The sequence below is a fragment of the Neomonachus schauinslandi genome, chromosome 3 (assembly GCF_002201575.2).
Source record: "Neomonachus schauinslandi chromosome 3, ASM220157v2, whole genome shotgun sequence".
NCBI classification, from domain to species: Eukaryota; Metazoa; Chordata; class Mammalia; order Carnivora; family Phocidae; genus Neomonachus; species Neomonachus schauinslandi.
In genome coordinates, this window is record NC_058405.1 from 174,885,205 (window position 1) to 174,901,522 (window position 16,318).

Here is a 16,318-nt window from a genome sequence, read left to right on the forward strand (position 1 = left end):
TTCGACCTGATGTATGCCAAGAGGGCCTTTGTGCACTGGTACGTGGGCGAGGGCATGGAGGAGGGGGAGTTCTCGGAGGCCCGGGAGGATATGGCGGCCCTGGAGAAGGATTACGAGGAGGTGGGCATGGATAGTGTGGAGGGGGAGGGAGAAGAGGAGGGGGATGAATACTAGGGGAATCCCGTGTGTCTATCCTAAATAAAGTGCTGTAGCCTTACCATCTCGCAAGTGTCTTTTTCTCTGGGGAAAATTTGCGGAGCAGGGGTTTCTCCTTCAAGAGAGATAGGAAGGCTGGGATCTTAGCCTAGGTGCCCCAGAAACTAGATCTGGTTCCAGATTTTATTAAAGCGTGCGATTCCAGGAAGCTGAATGGGGATCTGAGAGAGTACCTCAGAGAAGGAGGCAGAATTCACCCCAGAGAAGATGCAGCCGAATAAATGGCATCTCTGAATCAGCCCTTGGGTGAGGGGGCAGGAGAGGAGGTGAGGGTGGGGAAATGTATCCCCTGGCTCCGTTCCTCCACTGCTTAAGCCTTCACCCCGTGACGCAGGAACTCCCCCGCCCGTCCGGGTGGCACCCACGTAGGCTGCAGCGTCAACAGGGAACCCCCGGGGCAGGAGGGGAGTGAAGTGGGTCCAGCCACACAGGGCTGCAACAGGAGCCTGGCTCTCACACAGGAGGGTCACAAGTGCGCCTTCTGCCAGAGCCGGCACTCATTACCCCCACCCTACAGATCGGAGCTCTGTCTTTTCCAGGCAGGAGGTTTGGGTAGAGGGCCCAGTAGCTGGCGTCTAAGGCACAGTGGCAACAACAATGGGGGAAATGGCTGACCTCCCAGAAATCTCCCCCAAAACGCACCACTTTTTGATAACGACAATTGACCCTCATTTCAATCCCATGCCTTGGGCTATGCAAGCACAGCTTCCAACGAGATGGCTGGCCCTAAAATCGTTACATATGGATTTTCTGTAGCCTCTGCTGGGCTGGAGGGATGAGATGACTTAACCATTGGAGGGATTGAAACTAGGACAATCCCCCCCATCCCCCCACCCCCAAGAGATTTAATGCTCAGCGTTGCCCTCAGCTCTGTCCTTCCTGCGGCTTCCCTTTCCCAGGATTGGAGGCTGGGAAGGCAACCAAAAGGTCAGCAACACCAGGAAGCTGCTAGCAACCCAAAGGGCTGGAGGAGCCAAGGGATGAGATGGTGATGCCAGACCCTTGGAGCTGGGACGCCAGGTGGGAGCTGGAACCACAGCAGAGCTGCCCAGAGGTGGCAGGAGGAGCCAAGGAGGGAGGGATATTCGGCAGGATCCAGAGCCACTGCCTGAGGTGGCCCCTGATTTAGAGAGAGGGGGAGGAAAACCCTGACTTCTCCTTCCTCCTACCCTCAATCTCCGGCTAGTGGCTCCCACTGTTTGAACCTAGACAGGAGCTAGGTGGCGAGGGGCCTGGGGACAAGGGGGTGCAGCAAGTGAGATATCCGGAGCAGGGCCAGGAAGGTGGGGGAATGGATCTCAGAGCAAACACATACCCACACCAGGTCTAGCTAGCATTCAGGGCCTGTGGCGGGTCAAACCGGAAAAGGAGTGACTCCTAGTCCCCATCACCTGTCCCTGTCTTGTCCTGATTATTGCTCTGTAGTAAGCAGAGGATGGAGTGAAAGCAGCAGGATCGTGGGGGTGGGGGGGGTTAGGGAAGAAAATGGGCACGCCCAGCACAGTAGTTTGCTCCTTTCATTTTGTAATTATGTGCCCAGGGACAGCAAGTATTCTCAATTTCTCTTTGAGGATTGAAGCTTACAGGGGCAGCTCTATCCTGGGAAAAGAGAGGCCTGCAGTTTTGTGTCCATGTATGTGTGATGGCGGTGGTGAGAGTAATTTAATTCAGTGGGAGTATGTAGAAACCCGTTTGGGCTGAGGAGTTCAGCTATGCCCTCAAATCCACTTCCTCACCCCACTAAAAGGGCTGACTTTCAAATCTCTATCTGACTCCTGTGTCTTTCTCTCTCTCAGCTGGTTTCAAACTTGGGAAGAGAAGAGGGGTCATTTTGGGAGCCCTTCAAATCCCAAGAAAGATCGTCATTTATTGAGTACCTACTATGTACTCGGCCCTGTGCCCATATTACCTTGTTAAATCCTGAGGTAAATACAGTTAGACCCACTGGACTGGAATCTTCATGGGAACAAGGCTTGTCTACTCTCCGCACCTAGAATGTCGCTGGCTGAACATATTAGGCAACATGTGTGTTGAATATTTGTTGAATAGACTTGCTAAATGAATGCCTATTTTACAGATGTGGAGACTGAGGCTCGGAGAAGTTATGGCACTTGCCCAAAGTTACTCAGTTATAAATGGAGGAATTGGGATTCCAACCCAGGTCAGCCTGGACAGACGCTTCTGCTGCTGTCCTCCCCTCCCTCAGATGCCCTTCCCACACCTGCCACAGCGGTTCCAGGCATCCCTCCAGACACCACGTCTCTGAACCTGTCAGGTCTCTAATGCCCAGACAGTGACTCAGCTACCTCAAAGGCAAGGAGGGAGTGATGCTTGACACTCCTTTGCCCAGGCGCTGTGGTGGAGGGCACGTGGGGGGTGTGGGGGGGCAGATACACAGCTTCTGGGACTGAATGAGGGCAGAAGCATCTTTGAGGCCAGGTTTGGGGGCTATCAGTGCCTTCTGGAAAGGGCTCCCAGTCCGAACATCTCATAGGAGGTGAGGTAAGGGCTTGGGAGAGGCCAGAAGCATGTGAGGTCTTCACCTGTCAGGATGCCTGGGCATCCAGAGAGGGGGCCAGGAGCCCCTCCTGTCTGCGGCACCAGCGCGCCCGCCCGCCCTGGGCAGCTGTGTGGCCATCTCCTCTCAAACCCTGCAGGGCCTTCCCAGCTAGTAACTCTGCTGACAGGCACTGGCAGGCCTCAGTTGCGCTAAGTGTGGGTGTGGGGAGGTGGCAACCCAGCCCTCCATGGGGCAGCCAGGAGCGCCACCCATTCTGCCTCCTGGAGACTCCCTCAATGCAGGGAATGCTTTCATCCCCGATGCTTCTAAAGCCAGAGTACAATTACCTCCTGCAGGCAGACACAAGAGACAGATTCCCAACTTGGATTCCACCCAACACATTTATTCCTTCATCTCTGGTGTGTCAGGAACATGCCTGCCTCCAAAACTGTGTTTGTACCATTCCCTCCTTCTGGAACGCCACCTCCCCCTGCTTGTCTCAGTGTTGCCATTCCTTCCAGCTTAGGTCACAGTCACCCAGAACCATCCAGCCCTGGGAAGCTCCCCCCTCGAGATTCTCCCAGCACCTCCTGTCTGTCTCTATCGCTCATTCAGCACTTGGCATGGACTGCCTTGTATGGTGGCACTCAGGTTCTTGCCAATATCTTATTTCTCCAACTAGATTTTAAAAAATTCTGTATATAGTCGAACAGTTATTTTGTGAACATGCTTCCAAATTGAAAAGGTACAAAAGAGATTTCCAAGCAGCAAAAATAAGTCTATAAGTGAAAAGAAGTCCCCTTCTTTTGTTCCGCTCTTGACAGCCTCCACTATTAACATTTTTGTTCTTGTTTCTTTCCAGAGACATCTACATATATATTAATGTGTATACAGTAGTCCCCCTTGATCCATGGGGGATATTATGTTCAAGGCCCCCATGGATGCCTGAAACCATGGATAGTACTAGACTCCGTATATACTATGTCTTTTGCTATACACGCATCCCTATGATAAATTTACTTTGTAAATTAGGCGCAATAAGAAACTAACAATAACAATAAAATAAAACGAGTCTAATAATATACTGTAAAAAAAGTTATGCGAAAGTGGTCTCTCTCAAAATATCTCATGCTGTACTCCCCTCCTTCTTGTGATGATGTGAGATGCTAAAATACCTACATGATGAGACAAAGTGAGGTGAATGACGTAGGTATTGCAATGTAGTGGTTGGTTACTTCTGACTTTCTGATGATACATCAGAAGGAGGATTATCTGCTTCCAGACTGTGGTTGACCACAGATAACTGAAACCGTGGATAAGGGGGACGACTATACACACACTTCGATACACTTTGTTTTACCCTCGTTTTTTCATTTAACAAAAAATCCGGAAGATGGTCCTTATCAGTACATAAAGATATGCCTCATTCTTTTTGGTAACAATGTACTATTCCATTGGATAGTGTACCCTAGCTTATTTCACCAGTCTGCTGTTAGTATTTAGGTTTCTAATTCTTTGCTTTGGAAACAAATTCTGGAACCCTTGTACATACTTCTTTGCCCATGTGTACAACCAAAAACTCTTAGAATCAGAACTGCTGGGTCAAAGGCTATGCACCTTTAACTTTGATATGCACCATATTGCTCTCCCACTGCTAGTGTACTAGCATGCCTGTGCCCACAGCCTTGCCCACACAATGTATACAATTTTTTGATCTTTGTCAATCATCTGATAAGTGAAACAAAGTATTTTATTGCAGCTTTCCTTTATAATTCTCTTGTGAATAAGATCGAGCATCTTTTCATATGTTTAAAAATCAGCATTTTCTCTTCTGTAAACTGTCTTGTCTGTGCCTTTTGCCCATTTAAAAAACTGCATTGTTGGTCCTTTCTTGTGAACAAAGGAAATTAACACTTTGTTTGCCACATGTGTTCAATATAATTTCCCTCAGCTGTTATTTGTCAATGTCCCAACTAGATTTTTATCACCTTGAGTACAAGGACTGGAACTTAAACCCCTTTGTATTCCCAATTCTTAATATAATATCACATACACAGTAGGTGCCAGACAAATGTCTGTTGAGATAAGAGAAGTAAGAAGAAAGAGATTTGGAAGATTTTGGAGTGACCTAACCTATTTCCTCCTCTTATACTAAGACCAGTCAGGATTCTCACTGTAAACAGCAGAAGTTAGCTCTGGCAAGTTAAAACAAAGAAAAAAGACACCCCCCTCTTCCCGCATACACACACACATTGGAGAGACACTGGGTAGCACACAGAATTAATATGAGGGCTGCCAGATGAGACTCCGCAAACAGGTAGGCATCAAGGGAAGCTGAGCATCCAGCACCCTAGTCAAGGTCAGGGCACAGGACAGCCTGCCTAAAAGACCCCGGTTCCCTACAGAACAGGGGGCTGCAATGAGGCTTCTTCCCACCCAGGCATCGAGACCGACATTTCCTCCTCCAGACACTAGAGGCCGCTGCTGACTCCGCTGTCACAATCACCGCAGAAATGAATTCTCAACGGCCCTTGCTTCCCTGTGACTTGCTCCACATTCAAAGTCCCAGCTGGAGGTTTCAATTGGGAGAGCTAATGGCTATGTACCCCTAGAGCCGAGAAGTCTGGGAGAGCACATGTCAGGGCTTTGTGACAGGGGGTGGCCTGCCTCCCATCAAGGCCTACACATTGGGAATTGCCCAAAGGTATTCAGAAGGTTGAGACTGTGGGCAGCCAGGGAAAGTGGACAAATGCACACCACCTTCTTCCCTCATGTCTGGCTCAAGCCCTTCTCTTTGGTGAAGGATTGCTGGGTCACCCAGCCGAAAACACTCTTCCGGTCTCACATAAGCATGACTGCTTGGGCCAATCATGATGCCAGAGAGGTATGTACTAAGACCCAGATGTACTATGTACCACACCTCATTTGACTTTCAAACAGCTCTAGGCGTTACCTGTATTTAGGTAGGAAAAACTGAGTCCTCAAAAGTTTTGCCAAGTCACACAATAGTGCCAGGTTGCAAACCCAGGTCTGTCTGTTTATAAAACCTTGGGATTTCCCAGTGGGCTATATTGTTGGGCTGGTGTCTTACCGAATTGGAGCTCTGTGAAGTCAGGGACTGGGTCATATTCTTCATTATACATCCTGGCTGCATCTACTATATAGATGTTCAATTAATAGTTGTGGATTAGCCTGGACGATATCAAGCAGGAGCCAATTCTGGAAAGTTCTCTAACTCTCCCATGAGGCCTGAACCCAGGAATTATTTTGAGGTGGACAAGGTCTATTTGGGATCACTCTGGGAGGGGGGTGGATCCCAGAAAACCAAAAAGCCAAAAAACCTTGAATCTGGAGAATTTCCTTTTCCTTTTTTTTTTTTTTTGTTTTCCTTTTACCCTTTAACCCCACCTTCCCCAAATGTGTCAAAACTGTCAACAAGAAGTTCCAATCTGTTCATTATTTAATCATCCAAAGGCTATTTTTGAACCCCACAACTGCCTTAAATACTCTAGGGCAAGAAAAAGACCCAATCTCTGTCCGGTGGAATTTACATTCTAATCGGGGAGGTGAAGGCCCATCAAAGAATCAAACAAGCAAGGGCTGGCTGATTTGTAGCTCAGACGAGTGTGATGGTGTCAGGAGACACTGACAGGCAGGCCTGACCTACTCAGGGAAGTTGGGGCAGCCTCTTTTCGGGACCTGGGGCGGAAGCAGAGATCTGAAGGGGGAGGATTTAGGCCCAGAGCGGGGAGTCTGAGTCCTTGAGATGGGGGATTTCTTCCGGAGTGAGTAGCCATCGATCATCGAGCCCGTTTTTAGGAAAGGACAGAAGGACCAGGGCCGGGCGGCTCGCTGGCCCGCGAGTGCGTCACGCCGGAATGGCACCGGCCGCGGTCTCCCCGGTCCCGTCTGGGGATGACGTCGCCCGGGTGCAAGCCCAAAATAGCCGGCTCCGCCCCCATCTCCCGGCAGCCCCTGCAGCAGTCCCCCAACCCCCGCCCCCTGGGTGACAGGCCGAGCCGGCCCCCTCTGGGTCTCTAGTAGTTTCAGTGCCGCTGACGCATGCTTGCGCGCACAGCTGGGCCGGGCGCGTCCTACGCAGCAGCCGCGAGCCGGGGCGGCCGGTGCCAGACGGTTCCGGCGGGGGGCAGGGGCGGGGCGCTGCAGGAGGCCAGGGACTCCCGACGGAGGAGGTGCGGGCGGGGGGCCCCGGTCAGGCTGGGAGGCCCTGGGCCGGGCTGCTGGAGTCACGGGGCTGCGATAGGGCTCCCCGGGCCTGGGCGCCGAGATAGCCCTCGGCACCGGCCTGCGGGGGGCCGATAAGGCTGCCGGAGGGTGCCTCGTCACCGGCCCCAAGCAGAACCCGGTGGGCGCCGCTTCCCCCTGGGAGCGCCTCCGGCTCCCCCGGGGGGTCTCCAGGCCCAGGGAGGGACCCTGGGTTCTTCCGGCCTGACTCCTCCTCCTCTCCTGCAGCCCCCCGAGGCCCATCTGACTCCCGACGAGTTGCCATGGCATCCTACTACGACATCCTAGACGTGCCGCGAAGTGCGTCTGCTGATGACATCAAGAAGGCGTAAGTGCCTCCGCTGCGCATCAGAAAGCCTCTCACCCCCCCTTACCCCTCCCCCACACCACCATAGGGTCCTTCAGAGGCCTTGCCGAGGGAACTAGGTCCTTAGAAAGGATTGGGGGGCTCCCTCTATAGGAAGGAAGAAGATCCCTGGAAGAGTAGGAGAAAGTCCTTAGCGTGAAGAAGTTCTGCTGGGGGGTGCACTGTGCGTCCTTCTCCAGTGGATCCCCCCCACCTCCCCCTTCGCTCCTGCCTCAAGCCTCAGCCCCTAGGTGTGGGCTTTCTCAGGATGCCTGCAAAAATGTCCAGGCCCTGTGACCAGGAGGGGCCAGTGCCCTGTACAGCCCATGGCCAAACATATTTCCAACTTTTGCAGCCCCAGTGAGCTCCAGGGAGGGGTTAGGGCTGGGGCTTTCTCCTGCTTACATGATCATCTGCTGCTGCAAGTAGTCCTAGCACTGGCTGCAGAGGGGAGAGATAGGGACTCCATTAAAACATGGCAGCAGAGGCAGCCCTAGCAGCTAGGGTGGACGGGGATCTGAGTGGAGAAAGGATAGTGGCAGGCTAATGGGCAAGTGGGTCATTCTGTTTCATGGTGAGAGGTGCTTGCTTTTGTCCTCTGACCCGACCCACTGGACCCACTTCCTGCAGGTATCGGCGGAAGGCTCTTCAGTGGCACCCAGACAAGAACCCGGATAATAAAGAATTTGCTGAGAGGAAGTTCAAGGAGGTGGCGGAAGCATATGAAGTGCTGTCAGACAGTAAGGGCCAGGAGGGGGCAGGGCAGGGCAGCACCTATCGCCTCCATTTCATGCCCCGTCGTACTCCTTCCCAAAGCCATGCTGCCACCTCCCATATCCTCTGTGCCTGTTTCCAAACTGGCATTTAAGTGCCGCCCCCCCGCCCAACAGGGGACTCTGCGACCTTTTTTTTTTTGGCTTCAAGTGAGCACCTACTATGTGCAAAGCACCCTTTTATTCTTTCCCGAATCCCCTGTGCTCAGTGTCTGCTCCCCGGGATCTGGGATGGTAGTTGCAGCATGGGTCTTGACAAGGGATTGGAAGCAGGGCAAGTAACCTACGTGTGCCAAGCCCTCTCTGTGCCAAGCATTGGTGGGTGTAATCCCCAAGAGTCCTCACAGAAATCCTGTGAGGCAGGATTTATCATCCCCACTTTATAGGCAAGGAAACTGAGGCTGAGAGAAGTGAAGTAAGTTGCTCAAGGTCACACACAGCCGGAATACGAATCCAGGTCTGTTGTGTTTTGTTTTGTTTTTTAAGATTTTATTTATTTATTTATTTTAGAGGGAAAGAGAGAGTGCGAGCAGGGAGAGGAGCAGAGGGGGAGGGAGAAGGAGGGGGAAGAATCTCAAGCAGACTCCTCACTGAGCATGGAGCCCTATGCTGGGCTCAATCTCACGACCCTGAGATCATGACCCGAGCTGAAATCAAGAGTCGGATGCTTAACCGACTGAGCCACGAGGCGCCCCTCCAGGTCTGTCATTTCTTTATTCATTCATTCAGAAAATATTCATTGAGTGTTTATGGTGCTGGGCCGTTTCTGGGAACAACGGAGGACAAGCAGACACTGTCCTGGTCATCATGGGTTTATTACATTTGACCCAGGAAGCCGGACATTAACCAAGGAAATAGACAAGAGTATTCTGCAGGGAAGTAGCTGGGTGATGTTGATAGGGAATAACGGGCACCCTTTTTGTTACAGTGGTCACAGAAGGCCTCTCTGAGGAGGCGACATTGAGGCTAAGCCCTGATAAATAGCATAGTAATAATTAGCTGATATTTGTTGAACACTTACTGTGTTATCAGGCACTGTGCCAAGCAGTTTATGTGGATTGTCTTATTTAACCCTTGCAATGACCCTGTGAGGTTGGTGCTGTTATTGTGCCCATTCTACAGATGAGAGGGAGCCACACTGCGAAGAGCTGGCACTGCTGAAACCTATAGCCCGTGTCTCCCGTGCACCCTGCTGTCCCCCTAGCCTCAGTCACTGGGTGATCCTCTGAGGGTCCTAGCCTGGAAGGGGAGGCCATCATCCCAGAGGGAGGGAGAAATGATCGGGTCTCTTTTTCCAGAGCATAAGCGGGAGATCTACGACCGTTATGGCCGGGAAGGGCTGACTGGGGCAGGTAGGTGGAGCGGCGGGGCCCAGGGATGGAAGTGGGTCACTGAGGAGAGGGGGAGGGCAGATTTTTAGTGCAGCGGATGCTCTCGAGGCTCCTGGCCATGCCTTCAGTGGGTGGCCTGGCTCAGAGCAAGACGCATGCCCTAAGGCCCCTCCTCATCCTGCCTCTCCTCCAGGAACTGGCCCATCCCGGGCGGAACCTGGTGGCAGTGGCCCTGGCTTCACCTTCACCTTCCGCAGCCCCGAGGAGGTCTTCCGGGAGTTCTTCGGGAGTGGAGACCCTTTTGCGGAGCTCTTTGGTGAGTGGGCTCAGGAGGCCTCTGATTGGCTCGACTCGCGTTCCAGGCCTGCCCTCCATCAGCCGGGAGCCCCTGAGGCAGGAGGCTGAGCGGGCAGCAGAATTCCACAGATGGAAGATTTTGGGCGGGTGGGTCCAGGGACAGCGGGGACAGAACCTGACACAGGCCTGAGCCCACAGAGACTCGCCTTATGAAATGAGGGCAACAGTGGTGCATTGTCAGGCCTGCACAATAGCAGCCGTCAAAGCAGGACTCAGAGCGCAGTGTGACAATCACAGTGACATCACACACAACAGATAACATGTTCGCAGTGAGGACTATGAACGCTGTGAGGGGGATAATTTTCTCCCCACTTACAGATGAGAACACAAGGATACTTCCAGATAACTAGCTGAGAGTCACGCAGCAAACGGGAGAGTCGGGCCTCCTGGCCGGGTGGGCCTGACTTTACACCATGCTTACCTGCCTGTGCCGAAGGAGCTAGCCGTCCCCGCTTCCTCTTTCCCTTCCCTCCTTCATTGTCTACTGTGGACAGAATTTACCAGGGATCTTTTTCATATCTAATGTTAAAAAAAATTTAGTTCGTAAGCAAGTCCACAATCAAAAAAGAAAAAAATATCAGAAATGCTTAGCAGGTTATATTTATAGGCTGAAAGGCAGGGTTCACACATTTTTGGGGGGCAGCTCTCTTTGCTAGATGATTGTTAATCTGCTTGCTTGTTGCAGATGACCTGGGCCCCTTCTCAGAGCTTCAGAGTCGGGGCTCCCGACACTCAGGCCCCTTCTTCACCTTCTCTTCCTCCTTCCCTGGGCACTCTGGTATGTGCTGTCCCTTCGCGTTTTTGCAAGCTCTGGGTCCTGGATCCCCTCGTCCCGGCTCATTCCTTTTCCAAGCCTTCTCTCCTGAGTATGTGGAGCCCTGCCTTCGGGCATCTCTGCAGGGAGACCCCACAGAGGTTCCTGGCCCCGTCTTGACTGCAGCATGCCGGCTCCATCCTCCCTCTGACAACCTCTCTGCCTCCTCCCTTGTGTCCATGCCAGATTTCTCCTCCTCATCTTTCTCCTTCAGTCCTGGGGCCGGTGCTTTTCGCTCTGTTTCTACATCCACCACCTTTGTCCAAGGACACCGCATCACGACACGCAGGTGAGGGCTCCTTTGGGATCATCCCAGGTGCAGGGGTGTGGGGGTGAGGGGTAGAGGGGGAGCAGCATACAGCTAGAAGGTCAGCTCCTTGTGGGCAGAGCCTGTCCTGTTCGCTGCGGCATCCCAGAGCGCGGACAGGCACCTGCAGGATTTGTGCGTGCTCGCTGAGTGAACCGTGCCGTCCCCCACAGAATCATGGAGAACGGGCAGGAACGGGTAGAAGTGGAAGAAGACGGACAGCTGAAGTCAGTCACAATCAATGGTGAGGAATGGCTCTGCCACCCAGTCCCTGGCAGGAAGCCCCAGGCCCAGGCCCCAAGGCCCCCTCCAAACTGCTCCTCTCGGAACTCTTTTGGGGCAGGGAAGGAATGGCGGCCACAGGCCCCACTGGCAGAATCAGAGATGGGGATCCCCGGGCAAGGGCAGGGAACTGAGGAGTCTCAGAGGGCCAGCCGATCACCATCATCCTTAGTGGGTGCCCGGGGTTTGCAGAGCATGGACTATTTTGAAAGCACTTGTGCGCATAACATGAGCTCTGTATTGAAGCAGGCAAGGGGAAGGCAGGGCTTTGATATTGGCCCTATTTTTCATGTGAGGAGACTGAACCTCAGCATGGTTAAATGGCCCTAACTCCCAAGTAGCCCCAGGCCCACGGCCTTGTCCTACTTAGTAAGGGGTAAAGCCATGAGTGACCCGCAGGATGCAGGATTCCTGGGGCGGAACCCTTCCCACAGTGTCACGCCGGATGGGATGGTCAGCGCCGCGCCCCTTCCCTGCTTGCCGCCTCTGAGTGCGCTTCCTGGTCTGTCTTATTTAGTCATTGGAACAACCTGACAACGTAGGCACTCTCACCGTTTCCATTTTATAGATGAGGAAAGCGGGGCTTAGGGAGGTTGAGTGACTTGCCCAAGGAGACAGCTCGTATCTGCTGGCGCTGGGTACCTGCCCACGCACATGACCACCATGCTAGGTGCCAGAGTGCATGCATGCCGGTTCCAAAGGAGGGGCCGTAAGCGGTCAGAGTTGCCACTGCATGAGGCAGCCTGGCCTGGTTCCCCTGGCCTGGGTCAGAGGGCTCCATGGTGGCCATGACTCCTACAGGTGTCCCAGATGACCTAGCGCTGGGCTTGGAGCTGAGCCGTCGCGAGCAGCAACAGTCTGTCACCTCCAGGCCAGGGGGCACACAGGTCCGGCAGACTCCTGCCTCCCGCACCTCTGACAGCGATCTCTCCGAGGATGATGAAGACCTGCAGCTCGCCATGGCCTACAGCCTGTCAGAGATGGAGGCAGCTGGGAAGAAACCAGCAGGTGGGCGGGGGGCGCAGCGTCGTCGGCAGGGGCTGCCCAAGGCCCAGGACCAAGATCCCGGCGTGGGGGGGACCCCTGAGGCTGCAAGGGGGGATGCGGCCAAACCCAGCCCATCCCCAGAGGAGAAGGCCTCTCGCTGCCTCATTCTCTGATCACCAGGCCCAAACCACCCTGATTCAGGGCGACCGGGGGGTCCTGCTCACTGTTGGGAGCAGAGGGGCAGGGCCTGAGTTGCAGGAGCCCTTCTCCAATTCAGTGCTCCCCCAACAGGTTTCCCTCCCATGTCCACTTGCACTCCAGTGTGGACTTGGGATTTGCTCTGCTCAGCCCACAGCTGATAGGTCCCTGGCGAAGCCCAGGGTGGAGCCTCCGGGCAGTGGGAGGGCCTCCCAGGAGCCAGGATGCACTTAACTCCTATTAGATAGGGAGTTTCTAAGGGGCATTAGTGGTTTGGGTCGGGCCTTTTGTGCCCAGGTCTTCTGCCACCTGTGTTGCTGATGACATCAAGGAAGGAGGACTTGGCCTGGGGTTCTCTGAACCGGAGTTGGCAGCTACACCAGGGAGTCTCCCGTGCTCCTTGTCCAGCTGCAGACATCCCACCCTGGTTTCGGTGCAGCGTTGAGCTCTGACGTCTCTGTTGCTTCCCTTCTGGTGCTGCCGCTCCTCCCTCGCTCTCTTCTCTCTGCACTTCCCTGCGGGCCGCATCGCTTGCTTTCACTGCCATCTGGCTAGGACTCCCTTCTTCCTTCCCCAAGAAAGCCTCAGTGTGACCAGGAAGATGCTGTGGCCGGTAGGGCCATAAGGTCTTCTGGGGAGGCTAGCTGGGTGGGGCGGGAGCCTCTCATCCAGATTCGGAACCGGAGCCCACTCCTCCTCCCTTCCTCTTGCTGCCTCAGCCTGCCCCAGGCCTCGGGACTAGGCAGAGGTGAGGCTGGCTATCCCTGGAGAGGTGGGATAAGGCCAGGGTGCCCCAGGAGGGAGGCCTAGGAGGGGACTGTACCCCGTCCTATTTCACCATGCATCAGGGCTCAGGGAGAGGCCACAGGGCTAGCCCAGGTCTGCATGCTCAGCTCCATCCTCCACGGCTGGCTGCTGACCCTGTCTCCTGTCACCCCGCCCCCACTCTCTCCTCAGATGTGTTCTGAGCTGGATGTCCAGGATCCAGAGCCGCTGCACAGTTCCAACAGGACAGCGCCCTCCCCTGTGCGCTGGGAGGGTACCCTCCATTCCTCTCCCTCACCCATGCTGAGCGTAGAGCTGGGCCTGGGTGGTGGGTGGGGGCCGGGTGGGAGGCATCCGTAGTCTTAGCCTGTGAACTCTTCCCTGGGTGATTGGTGCTGTCTCTTGGGGACTACAGGTCCCAGAATGCAACACACCCTGCCTCGTTTCTGATAGATCATGCTAGGGGAAGCGGTGTGTGGTTGTGGAGCTGTGCATCTTGGGACATGTAGTTCCAGCCCAGGTCAGCTTGTCACTCGCTGTGAGAAGGGGAGATCTTGTCATCTGATTTGACTCTGGCAGGGGTGGCAAGAATGTGGATGAAGGGGTAGTGGGCCAAGCTTCGGTTCCCCTGACACCTCTTGCTAGTGCCGGGCTTAGAGTGTACAAATCAAAGCCCTGCGGCATCTGGGAGAGGCTCTTCTCCTGTGGGCAGTGGGAACAGGCCCGGATGGGATGGCCAAGCAGGGCGGGGCCCCAGAAGGCTGACTGATGGGCGTAGGCAGGCAGAGAGCTTGGAAGGGGAGGCCACCGGTGTGGGAGTGTTTGTGTTTGTGTGTGTGTGTGTGTGAGAGAGAGAGAGAGAGAGAGAGAGCACGCATGTGCGTGGCCGGGATTGGTGTGTAATGGGTGCTCCGGGCATGTTGCTGCTTGTATGGCTTCTTTGGCCTCTGACCCTGCTGCCCATTCTTCTTCTCCAACACCACAAATGAGCTGCCTCTCCTCCTCCCTGCCTGGGGAGCCCCGTGGCCAGGGAGGGGAGCGGTGGAGCCAGAGTGTTGCTAGCCCTGTGATACTGCATCTCAGAGACCTATCAAAGCCAGCTAGGCTGAGCTCAGACCGAGAGAGAAACACTGGAAGTCAACAAATAAAGCTGTTTTGAGCGCTCGGTGGTGTGCTGTGTTCCCATGTTCTTCCTTTCCAGGGTGGCCCCAAAGGGGACCCTACGGGACCAGTGGGTGACGTAGCCCCCTCTATTGCCCAAACACCCAGAGGTCACAAGGCTTCCCAGATGACAGCAGAAGTCCCCCCCCCCCTTTGACCAGGCTGCCCTCCCTAGTACATTGTTGAGTCCCAAGAGACGCTCACGTTCTTCTGCCCTCACCTTCCCCAGGCAGCTGCTGCCCCCCTCCCTAGAGGGGACCCACCATCCACTACTCTGCCCCACAGCTAGGACCGGACTAAGTTACAACTCGACTGCAAGTATGGGAATGACCGAAAGTAGGGAATACGTGGTGAAAACTTGTAAAAACTACTCCTGAGGCCCACAAACTGAGCCCCTCCCCGGGTTACCTTACGTCAAGGCCGGTGGCCAGTCTCAGAGGCCTGCCTTTCCTATATGGAGCGGTCCAAGTCCACCCCACACAGGGTCCAGGCCCCAAACTCCTCAGGACCTAGGGAGGAAAGGGCCAGGGACCTCCTCCTTCCTTCTCTAGACACCTTCGGAGATGCCCTTTCAGCCACGGGACAAACAACTCTCCATCGTCAAGCAGAGCGCCGTGGCTCCCCGGCGACTCTCTCTCCCATTCCAGGATAAGTGCCTAGCTTCGTCTTCAACAGCCGAAGGGCCTGTATTGTACTTTTCTCAAAGCAAGGAAGCAGCCTGCGCTGAAAGAGGCACTTCAAGCCTCTATCTTGAAAGAGAGAAGCTGCTGGAAGTTTCTAACATGGCTGTTTTGCCCACTTCTAGTCTTTGAGATGTCAAACACTGGAGCGGAGCCTCAGCGGAGCACAGGTGAGGTGTAGGGAGGCCTGTGGTCTGCTCACCGGTCCCTTTGCTCCCTGTGCCGGGCAGATGGGACCACCCCCCACCCCCCTTTTTCATGTGAGGGGACAGTTTTGCCAAGGTTAAGTGTTCCTAATTCCCAAGTGGCTCCAGGCCCAAGGCTCTTTTGGCCTCATTTCTGTGCCCACCAGGACACATTTCTGTGTCCAAGGAAGCCTCCTGACATGCAGGTGAGGGCTCCCCTGGGGCCCTACAGGGAGGAGGGTTGGGGGAGGGGGAGAAAGTGCCCCCTGCCCCCAGCTGGATGGATGCCTGTTGTGACGTCTCACAGGTCTGGTCTACAAGCTGCTATCGGAGTCTAGCTAGTTTTGCTTGTGGTGGGCCAGGCACTTGGCCTGCCCGAGGTACATTCTCCTAAGGCTGAAGGGCACGAAGCAGCTGCTCACGAACTAAGAGGAGAGGCAGTAAAGAGGTTAAGCATGCCCGGCTTTGAATCCAAACTCCACTATATGCAATTGGGGTTACCTCGGGAGAATGTTCTGGGCTACCGATGGGGTAGCATCATGGTGAAGCTGTGCGTGGGAGCACCTGGGAGACTGCCAGCCCCAGGGGAGGCACTGCGGAGAGACAACCGCCTCGTTCCTGGCTACCGTTCAAGCCTCGGAGAGCCAGACTCCGCAGCCTGGCTCACCCAGCACTACCTGCGTCTCCCGAGCAGCGCAGCGGGGCCCGGCTCCTCACAGGGCCTGGAGATGGAGGCTGGCAGCAGAGACGACGACAAGTGTAGGAGTCCGGGTGGCTGCACGCACGACACACTAACTTTATTCACATTGATACAAAAGTAGATTTCTCTAGAAATGTTCTCTTGTGCCAGAGGGCGAGAGTGGAGTGGCACGTGGCAGGAGGGCAGGGGAGGAGGCCTGAGGAAGGCAGGGAGGGCAGGGGCCAGAGTGTGGGCCAGAGAGGCAGGGCGGCAGGCAGCGGGGGCTAGACAAGCAAGAAGGGCGGGGGTGGGCGGGTGGCAGGCCCTCCACCTGGTTCCGTCCACACGGGCATCCTGGGAGCTCTCGGAAGAACGGGAGCTGGGGGCCAAGGAACTCAGGCAGGAGAAGGCTCTGGGTGGAGGACTTTCCTCTGCTCCTGGCTGGCTGCCAGCCCCCCACGCCCCCGTGGGACTTCCCGGGGGCTCCAACAG

The 16,318-nt window shown here is 54.8% G+C and overlaps 2 protein-coding genes across 5 annotated transcripts in view; both read left to right on the forward strand.

The window, feature by feature from the left end:
* LOC110592111 (tubulin alpha chain-like) overlaps positions 1–5,191 on the forward strand; it is a 10,580-nt gene extending 5,389 nt beyond the window's left edge. The window contains 2 exon segments of the mRNA XM_044913624.1: positions 4,189–4,207; positions 5,122–5,191. Of these exon segments, the coding sequence (XP_044769559.1) occupies positions 4,189–4,207; positions 5,122–5,191 (89 nt within the window).
* A 1,513-nt stretch (positions 5,192–6,704) lies between these two features.
* Positions 6,705–14,280, forward strand: DNAJB2 (DnaJ heat shock protein family (Hsp40) member B2). 4 transcript variants are annotated; one of them, XM_021702778.1, is made up of 10 exons: positions 6,705–6,909; positions 7,190–7,289; positions 7,938–8,047; positions 9,379–9,432; positions 9,605–9,727; positions 10,454–10,546; positions 10,769–10,871; positions 11,063–11,133; positions 11,973–12,179; positions 13,314–14,280. In XM_021702778.1, the coding sequence occupies exons 2-10, from the start codon at positions 7,225–7,227 to the stop codon at positions 13,322–13,324; spliced, it is 837 nt and encodes a 278-aa protein (XP_021558453.1). In that variant the 5' UTR covers positions 6,705–6,909; positions 7,190–7,224; the 3' UTR covers positions 13,325–14,280. The 4 variants fall into 4 exon arrangements, with proteins under 4 accessions (XP_021558453.1, XP_021558451.1, XP_021558450.1 ...); XM_021702776.1 differs by having other exon boundaries at positions 11,973–14,280; XM_021702775.1 differs by having other exon boundaries at positions 10,454–10,871; positions 11,973–14,280.
* The last annotated feature ends 2,038 nt before the right edge of the window (positions 14,281–16,318 follow it).

Coding starts and splice junctions, on each gene's coding strand:
- DNAJB2 (XM_021702775.1), top strand. CDS start 7,225: ATGGCATCCTACTACGACATCCTAGACGTGCCGCGAAGTGCGTCTGCT. Junction 8,048..9,378: donor ATATGAAGTGCTGTCAGACA/GTAAGGGCCAGG, acceptor CTCTTTTTCCAG/AGCATAAGCGGGAGATCTAC. Junction 9,728..10,453: donor CCCTTTTGCGGAGCTCTTTG/GTGAGTGGGCTC, acceptor TGCTTGTTGCAG/ATGACCTGGGCCCCTTCTCA.